The 10,523-nt window shown below is 41.9% G+C and overlaps 1 protein-coding gene across 1 annotated transcript; it reads left to right on the top strand.

Annotated features, from left to right (window-relative positions):
* Positions 1-4,222: 4,222 nt before the first annotated feature.
* On the top strand, positions 4,223-9,900 carry LOC120051774 (arg8-vasotocin receptor-like). Its single transcript, XM_038998663.1, has 2 exons — positions 4,223-5,171; positions 9,638-9,900. The coding sequence occupies exons 1-2, from the start codon at positions 4,223-4,225 to the stop codon at positions 9,898-9,900; spliced, it is 1,212 nt and encodes a 403-aa protein (XP_038854591.1).
* Positions 9,901-10,523: the final 623 nt, after the last annotated feature.

Here is a 10,523-nt window from a genome sequence, read left to right on the forward strand (position 1 = left end):
ATAGACTCATTTTTAGGAATATTCTATTATACATGAGTATTCCATACAAGGTATGATTGCTAAGAAAGGAGGTCGACAAAGAATCCACAACATTGCAAGTATAAGCAGAGCCCTAATGAACTCTAAGCCAAGGAGCAATGCCTGCTGTCATTAAGGTGATTTAGAATGTCCGTTCAGGGTGCAGACATAACACACATTCTCTCGGTTCTCTCGGTTCTCTGTTCTTCGGGAAGGAGGGAGGGAGGGACACACGGTCTGGATGGAGGATGTTGAGCAGACAGCCAGACACAACAGGTTCCATTGCTAATCAAACACAGAGAGCCCGAGGCATAATAACAGATCAGTCTCTCCCCTATGAACCCCCAGAAACAGCGCAGAAACGGGAGGGCAGCCCAAGCAGGGGAGGTTAGCCCAGGCAGGGGAGGGCAGCCCAGGCAGGGGAGGGCAGCCCAGGCAGGGGAGGGCAGCCCAGGCAGGGGAGGGCAGCCCAGGCAGGGGAGGGCAGCCCAAGCAGGGGAGGTTAGCCCAGGCAGGGGAGGGCAGCCCAGGCAGGGGAGGTTAGCCCAGGCAGGGGAGGTTAGCCCAGGCAGGGGAGGGCAGCCCAAGCAGGGGAGGGCAGCCCAGGCAGGGGAGGGCAGCCCAGGCAGGAGAGGGCAGCCTAAGCAGGAGAGGGCAGCCCAGGCAGGGGAGGGCCGGGCCGGGCCGGGCAGGGGAGGGCAGCCCAGACAGGGGAGAGTTACAGCTACAGCAGTCAGTGGCTTAACTTACTAACCCATCCGCTGGCCAAGCCTCAGGCAGCAAACAGAACACAGCTAACCAGAGTTATCCAGAATGGTCTGGGGGGACAGTTCATTAAACAACACAGAGCTTTTAGCAGGGAGACCACAACAGGAAGAACTCCCACTGGGAGTTTGTGGTACAGAGATGTTGTATGTCTATGAGACTGTGGTCTGCAACCCTGTGGCATCAGGGCTGGTCCTCTCAGTGGTTCTGATGCATGAGAATATTAGTGCACTATGACAGAGGATTAGTGGGAACACTTGATGATTCCAGTAAGCCAATTTAACTGAGACACAATTCAGACGAGGTTCCTGTGTGAACTGGAGAATCAGCTTACATCACTGACCACAGCCAGAGTCCTTTCAACTGAGACATTGGTGAAACTACAGTGTCGTGTGGTAGGATGCCAATAGAGGCACATGGCTAGTATCATCACCATGACCAAATGGTTTTGACAGTTGAATGACCACAGCAGTTTTTGTAATCGCCTTTCTGGGGCTATAGTTATTGTGTTGAACGTTACCATGGGTCACTTCAAAACCACACTGGCGTCAATTGTATAATTGTTGGACAAGGAGGAGCTCTAACCAACCGCACAATGACGAGACTCCCTGACCAAACAAGGCCACAGGAGAGGGAGGAAGGAGGGAGGCACTGAGGGAGGTACTGAGGGAGGTAGAGCGAGTGCAAAAGATTGCGCTGTTGTGAGAATACAGGAACGGTCAATGGGGGCAACAGAGAGAGAAATGAGAGAGTGACAGAGAAGGGAAAGGAAGACAAACATGGTTAAACAATACATCAGTAGTTCATAAAATGTTTACAAGCGGTGTCAAAAAGGAAAGAGACAATGCTACTTCCTGTATTTCCTCAGCAGGCTCGGGGCTGGACCTCTTAGCTGGACCCTGTTATAGTGATAGGGGCAGATGATGATTATTGCAGAGTGTGAGGAACACTCCGTCATGTCTTCATCACAGGGAGGAGAGTTCTGCAGAACGTGGCATGCAGAAATACAGGAATCTAATCTCTAACACAACGTTTTTCTTAAATTTGTATTCCTTCTTTCTTCCTCTTCACCCAGACTGGGAGGGGAGAATATACACTACATGACCAAAAGTACGTGGACACCTGCTCTTAGAACATCTCATTCCAAAATCATGGGCATTAATTTGGAGTTTGTCCCCCCTTTGCTGCTATAACAGCCTCCACTTCTGGGAAGGCTTTCACTAGATGGTGAAGCACGATTATTCACTATAGAGGACCCGTTTCCACACTCCAAAGTCCAATGGTGGTGAGCTTTACACCACTCCAGTTGACGCTTGGCATTGCGCATGGTGATCTTAGGCTTGTGTGCGGCTGCTCGGCCATGGAAACCGCCGTTGTTACTCCTAAACGTTTCCACTTCACAATAACAGCCCTCACAGTTGACAGGGGAAGCTCTAGCAGGGCAGAAATTGGAAAGGTGGCATCCTATGACGGTGCCACGTTGAAAGTCACTGAGCCCTTCACTAAGGCATTCTACTGCCAATGTTTGTCTGTGGAGATTGCATGGCTGTGTGCTCAATTTTCTACACTTGTCAGCAATGGGTGTGGCTGAAGTAGGCAAATCTACTAATTTGAAGGGGTGTTCACATACTTTTGTATATACAGTGTATTTTGGAAAAATGCGATTTCTGTCTGATCATTTCATTCTCACATATCTGATACTGTGAGATAACTGGTGTGTTTGGTCCTTGTCTGTGATGTGGCAGAAAGGCAAGCCCTGTCATTGAGCTTTATACAGCAGAGGAGCATTGGACTCTACAGCACCATTCACTGTGGATCAGACTTATTATGAAATATCTGACCCTGAAATATTATGCCTCTCTTTTGTTTTGTACAGTTGAGAACCTTATTTGGTCTTTGAAGTTGATTTCTCTGGCACACTATGCATTTAGATATTAATCTAAAGAAGTATGTACACAGGTTACATCAACAAATTTCAAGAGCACCGATTTTTACATCAAAGTTTAAACATAGCCAATATAACAACATTTCAAGAGCACCGATTTCAACATCAAAGTTTAAACAGTTCATCAGTGTCTTGATTATAAAGCTGCCACAGCTAAGGTGAACTGAGCTGTGCACAAGCTGCATCAAAGCCAACATTCCAGCTTCCATTTCAACTAATGTCTATCTGTTAACATCACCAAGAGAAAGGCTTTTGGAGTGTATATTCCATATCTAACTCATGTTCCACATCTAACCAAATAGGCCTACATATGGATATGCATACTATTGCATACACAGTATATTGTTCTTTTTTGTAAATAGTTGTTTTTAAGGGTTGGTTTATAAAAAAATTAACAACTTGGTATATGCTTTGTCAGCTGAGCCTCTTTCAGCCAGCCTCTCAGTAGACTAGAGGGAAAATAAATCGTTTATAATGGTATTATTTTCATTTTGTTTGAGGCGATTGAGGCGATTTTCTTGATTTCATTCTGTATTCAAATTGTAAAATTGTGTATCTCAATTATTTAGGCCTAGATTCAATCAGATCAAGTGTAACCCATAGCTAAAGTTTTGGTGGTGTCAGATGTGTAAGCTGCGTTGGAGCTGCATTTCAAATCATTGAGTTCAGAACGAAAAAGTGTAGGCTGTATAGAAATAATTATAATTAAACGAAATACAAATCTAGGACCTGATTCCTGTCTGAGGTGTTCATAATAGTCTAAGGAGTGGCAGGTAGCCTCGTGGTTAGAGCGTTGGGCTAGTAACAGAAAGGTTGCTGGATCGAACCCCCGAGCTGACCATGGTAATAGTCTGTCGTTCCTCCCCTGAACAAGGCAGTTAACCCACTGTTCCCCGGTAGGCCGTCATTGTAAATAAGAGGTTGATCTTGACTGACTTGCCTAGTTACAGTTTAAATGGAATGCATCAAGCATTCCGCAATTGTTCACGGTATTATATGGAACGGGATTCCTGTAAGAGGTTTTAAACGATTGAAAACAATTGTACATGTTAAACTGTATTTTAGCAACCGAATATTTTACATTACCGAATATTTTACATTTCGAATTGATTTACCATACACCATTTACATGATTTGTTTGTGTAATTCCAGTTCCAATGCGCTAATGTTTTGTCACACAAAACATACATTTTCAAAGATGGACTTCAAACTATTATGTTAAGAGGCGGTTTGGTGATGTGGGGGGGTTGTGTCCAGTTTTGCGCAACATGACTGACTGCATGCCATAGGATACACAAGTGGGTATGGCTACAACAGCACAAGGCGTGGTGGCCGAAATTTGATTCGCGTTTAAAAGGCCCAGCAGCTCAGAAACCAAGAAGAGTCCTTTCCCTTTAGAGTCAGGTAGCTCCTTATTTGGCATACGGAGATTCACACAACTCTGCCCCTCTGGAACTGTAACTAGGGCCAAAGCGCGCACAGAGGATTTGTGCAATGCACACTCCCGTCCATGGGCTCCTCTTCAACGGAGTCAACCAGTCTCTGGTTTTCAGTCCTACGGATGATCCGATCATGGGGATCCTTGGAAATGGCACCGTCCTCCCGAACGGGAGCGATCCTTTTGGAAGAAACGAAGAGGTCGCCAAAATAGAGATAACGGTCCTCAGCATCACCTTTGTGGTGGCTGTGATTGGGAACGTCAGTGTCTTGCTGGCCATGTTCAACACTAAGAAAAAGAAGTCGAGAATGCACCTCTTCATCCGGCACCTCAGCATAGCTGACCTGGTGGTCGCTTTCTTCCAGGTCCTGCCGCAGCTCTGCTGGAAGATCACCTTTCGCTTCTACGGGCCAGATGTCCTGTGCAGGATAGTGAAGCACCTCCAGGTGATGGGCATGTTCGCCTCCACCTACATGATGGTGATGATGACCTTGGATCGTTACATCGCCATCTGCCACCCTCTGAAGACCCTTCAGCAGCCCACCCTGCGGTCCTATATTATGATCATCAGCACCTGGATGTGTAGTCTGGTCCTCAGCATGCCGCAGTACTTTATCTTCTCTCTGAGTGAGATCAAGAACGGTTCGGTTGTCTACGACTGTTGGGGCCACTTCATAGAACCGTGGGGTGTAAAGGCGTACATCACTTGGATAACCGTCAGTATATTCGTAATCCCAGTGTTCATTCTGATGATATGCTACGGGTTCATCTGCCACAGCATATGGAAGAACATAAGGTATAAAACCAGAAACACACACGCGGGTGTTGCGTCTAAAAACGGTCTGATGGGAATTAACTCTGTTAGCAACGTTACTACTATATCCAGAGCGAAATTGAGAACTGTCAAAATGACTTTTGTGATTGTCCTGGTTTACATAATATGCTGGTCACCTTTTTTCATCGTGCAGATGTGGTCGGTGTGGGATGAGAATTTCGCATGGGACGGTAAGTGACTTCTCTGTATTGGGAAAGGTAGGTTCGATTGCGCACACAAAATCAAAAGGTGAACCTTGATATAGAATTAATAACATGAGCTATCTTCACTCAAGTATGTTTCTCTCCCTCTACTAATAACTCATGTTAAAGCCACAGTCTATATAGGGGATTACGCAAAGTGTTTGGTGATGTATCCATTCTGTGCCCCCAAAAATATTGTTTTTACTAATTAACTGGGATGAATATCCACATACGTGGAATATGTATACAATTGAAGCAGAATAGAAATGTATGCATATGTATCATGGTAAAAAAAAATCTCATACTCAATTCGTGCAAATATTTACAAAAAGTATTTCGTGCGTTTTTGTGTGGCTTAATTCGCGTGAAAATACATATATTGTTGTGTGACTTCATTCATAGGAAAATACATTTTATGGGGGCAAACTTCGGAACAATCTTTTGAAAGTTATTAGCGCAGTGCATGTTGGGCAATGGTGTTCTACACTGCCTTTTTTTGTCTCTCACATTTATTTATATAAAATAACAAATGTGTTAACAACCCAATATTTTTAATCAACCAGGTTGTCACCAAAATAATAATAATATATTAGTAGCCTTACGTTGTTTTTTAATTGAATGACAATACTGTTTTCTATGCTTGTTTTCGCTTAATACCTTGGGGTACTGGTGCACTTGTAGTCACAAACGCGCTTTTTCGTGTAGACAAGAGTAGGCCTACACGAGTTCGTGGAGTCTACATTACGACATTTTCTTCATAATGCATTTATTACAGGGCTCCACTTTCTCGTGTACATTACATCATTTCTTTTATAATGCATTTTCAACAAGGCTATGTCCAATTTTATTGGAGAAAAAAACATGCTTTTTTTGTGAGATAGATGAAGGTATTTGATTGGGGAATGGGGATACATTTGTATGATGGGAAACTATAATACACACCATTATACACACACACACAAACACTTACATACACACTCACTTTGTTTATACACATGTTATAGCCAACTCTTAAAATGTTTATGAATAATTTTTTATAAAATATTTGTATCTACTTGTCATGTATTCATTATCTTTAACTGGTTAAATGTTTATAGTTTGCATGTTTCAGTAATGATTAACATGGTTAAATTATCGTAAATCTTGATTTAGCTTTTGGTATATTTGACATTTTTATACATATTCTTTATTTCCAATTAAGAAAGCAATAATTAATCAACACACTACTGTAAATAAATGGACATTATCAGTTATAAAACGGAAATTGCTATCTGTAAATAAATGGTGAGAAATGCTCAGTCTGAAGCCATTCGGCTATGGGTTTCACAGCCCTATAATAACGATACAAGTTATATCAGCTTAAAAAGGGTTTATGTACAACCTATGGAGTATAAGATGTTAGGAATAGTGGTATAGGAGAGTCTGACATGAATGAAATACCCTAACCCTAAGCTATGTTCAATGTCAGCAGCAATTTCTAGTGAGAAATGCTCAGTCTGAAGCCATTCAGTTATGGGTTTCACAGCCCTATAATAATGATACAAGTTATATCACCTTAAAAAAAGTATTTTTTACAACCTCTGGGGCATAACATGTTGGACAAAGTGGTATAGGAGAGTCTGACATATAACCCCTAACTTGACTTCAGTCTTCGCCAATGAGAACCAAGAGAGGCGTAGCTTCGTTCTTCATGACTGGGAAAGGCTTTGATTCTAGTCCGTAGAAAATCCTGCATCCATCTCATTAGATCAGAACAGGATAGATCAACAGTGATTCATATTACTGGTTTGCATCCAAAAAAAGGCTAGTTGTATTTTGCTGCATAACACAAATTATTTGTCTACCCATATGATGTGGATCATTGTCAGGTCATTAGATATATAAGCTTCAGTAACAAAAGAACACTATGGTTGTAATAACACTTTAAACAGGTAGTTTTACATTTGTTCATATTTTTTATTTAACCTTTATTTAACTAGGCAAGACAGTTAATAACACATTCTTATTTACAATGACGGCCTACCAAAAGGCAAAAGGCCTCTTGCGGGTACAGGGGCTGGAATTAAAAATAAAAATGAATTAAATAAAAATATAGGACAAAACACACATCACGACAAGAGAGACAACACAACACTACATGAAGAGAGACCTAAGACAACAACATAGCAAGGCAGCAACACATGACACAGCATGGTAGCAACACAACATGACAACAACATGGTAGTGTAACAGTATAACTTTAGTCCGTCCCCTCGCGCCGACGTGAACCAGGGACCCTCTGCACACATCAACAACAGTCACCCACGCAGCATCGTTACCCATCGCTCCACAAAAGCCACGGCCCTTGCAGAGCAAGGGGAACCACTATTTCAAGGTCTCAAAGCGAGTGACGTCACCGTTTGAAAGGCTATTAGCGCGCACCACCGCTAACTAGCTAGCCATTTCACATCGGTTACATTCACCCCCCTTTCGACCTCCTCCTTTTCCGCAGCAACCAGTGATCCGGGTCAACAGCATCAATGTAACAGTTTAACTTTACGTCCGTCCCCTCGCCCATACCCGGGCTCAAACCAGGGACCCTCTGCACACATCAACAACAGTCACCCACGAAGCATCGTTACCCATCGCTCCACAAAGGCCGCGGCCCTTGCAGAGCAAGGGGAACCACTACTTCAAGGTCTCAAAGCGAGTGACGTCACCGCTTATTTGTGAGGATAACATCGAGGATGCTTGGAGTCATACCTTGTGGGATTGGTAATAATCTGAGAAATATTTAGGGAGTCCCATTGCTTTAGGACTTGGTCAGGTGGTTTAAGCATGTCCCAGTTTAGGTCACCTAGCAGGACAAATTCAGACTTAGTGTAAGGGGCCAGGAGAGAGCTTAGGGCAGGTAGGGTACAGGCCGGTGCTGATATGCCTACAATGTGTTTGTTTGGGTCCACGCTGGTAAATTAATTTATTTAGAATAGCCAGTCACAGAGGATTTTCTTCTGAATAACTGATCAGGGCATAGCACTTTCCATTCAGCTTCAGGCAACTTTGATGTGAGGCTTGATCACACCTGTAGTGACTACTTCCATCCGTCATGCCCATTGTTGCTTATCCATTGTTCTCTAGATATATCAAATGTAATTACACCCAACACAATGTTGAAAAACAGAATGCTTCCCACCACTAGATCACTAACTAGACATGATCTGGACATGATCCCAACACTTCCACCAATACAGCGGAATAAAGTTAAAGCTGCAACAGGGACTCTAACCGGGCTCAAATGTGGCAAAGTGAGCTCTAACGGCCATTGCCATGAAAGCCTAGTATTCCTCTGGGCAGAGGCAGTAGGCCTATAATGCTGGCATATGCCCTGTTAAAATAGCCTAAGTATATAACATGATTGACACGACCGTAACAATTATCATGAAACGCCCTTGGAAGTGTCATAAGTGTAAGTCAACATAATTCATTATTTTACATGAACCTGTTTAACTGCATTGATATGTTTTAATTGATCATAGTCCAGACTTATTATAGTAGCAAATACCATGCAGTTGCACCAGGGGAATTTGAAACAAACAGATTTTTTTCCAGGTCTTCTGTTTCCCCACATTTATTGGTGAATTAATTTCCCATCTTGAAAATGTATCCCCATTCCCCAATCAAATACCTTCATCAATACAACAACAAAAATAAGACAAATAAAGCTTTTTACTCTAATCTGTCAACCATCATAAAATCTGACATAGCACCAGTATCCCAAAATATTTAGCGAAAACAAGCATAGAAAACAGCATTGGCATTAATTTAAAAAAAAGTCTACTATACTATTATATGACAACCTGGTTGATTAAAAATATTGGGTTGTTAACACGTTTTTTTTATATATATATATATATAAATAAATGTGTGACACAAAAATGCAGTGTAGAACACCATTGACCAAAATGCATTGCTCCAATAACTTTCAAAAGATTGTCCCGAAGTTTGCCCTCCGAAAATGTATTTTCCTATATATATAGTCGCAAACAAATGTGTGTGTTTTCACACAAAAATGAACGAAATCTGCTCAAATACTTTTTGTACATATTTGCACAAACTGAGTGTGAGATCGTGTTGATATAATTGTGCATAATCCTTTATTGAGCACCAGGCACACCGCACAATTCCGTTACGAAATTTAAACACAGAATACATAGACTCGAAATAATAATAACATCGTTTAAGTGGAAATGTAGCTAAATAGGCATAACATGTATGGTGTCCTGACATCATAGACAAAGTCGTTTTAATCCTATACCATAACGTGCACTATATGGAGATGTCAGGTGTTTAAATATAGATCAGCATGTTAGCGATTGTGTTTAGTGATTGTGATTTCACGGAACCGTTGATTTATACCACAGCTGTTGGACAAATTAGTTATCTTTGGTAATTTCCTTTTTTCCGTTTCTTTCCAGAATCTGAGAACACCGCTGTCACACTGTCCGCGCTCCTCGCGAGTCTAAACAGCTGCTGTAACCCGTGGATATACATGATCTTTAGCGGGAATCTTCTTCACGACTTTACTCTCTGTTTCCCGTGCTGTAATAAATTACGCTACAAGTTCAAGAAAGAGGACTCGGACAGCAGTCTCCGGAGAAATACGGTATTGACTAAAATGACCAACCGAAGCCCAACGTGCAGTTCAGGCACTTGGAAAGACAGTGACAACTCCCCCTAGTTCTCCATTCAATCTAGTCAAGCAGAGACCTAACACAACGCGTTAAACGCACAAACACAAACTAGTGGTTATTTATTGATTGACTCTTATTGACTTGACAATTATAAGACTTTCAATGTACCACTTTAAAACGGGTGGGATACTGACACTGATTGATTGATGTGTCCCTAAAATAGATGAGCATTACACAGTTGTTTTGGGATATATTGTCTGGATTGTCTGTCAGAAAAACATCTGAAGAATGAAGTCTTGAGAAGTCAGAGTGATAAACAAAAATCACAAAGTGATAAGCTATTTCCTCTGGTAAAACATGTTATAAATTGAAGATATTTTATGTGCCATATAGTCTACAGGCCAGTGTTTCAACAGGTTCCAAACCTGATTCTCTGGAGTCTAATACAGTTTATAATGGGTGAAATACATCAGATCTGAATTTGAAAATGTAAAGTAGAAAAGAAACAGATCATCTGAACTATCTAAATACCAACAGCTATATCAGTTGAGTAAAAAAAAAAAAAAAAATCTAAAACATTCCACACTCCCAGGGTTCTCTTTCCAATGCACAAATGATTTTCCGGACTAGGAATTTCTATAGCAAAACCTAGACTAATTCAGATGACGAC

This window comes from Salvelinus namaycush, chromosome 8 (assembly GCF_016432855.1).
Source record: "Salvelinus namaycush isolate Seneca chromosome 8, SaNama_1.0, whole genome shotgun sequence".
Lineage (NCBI taxonomy): Eukaryota > Metazoa > Chordata > Actinopteri > Salmoniformes > Salmonidae > Salvelinus > Salvelinus namaycush.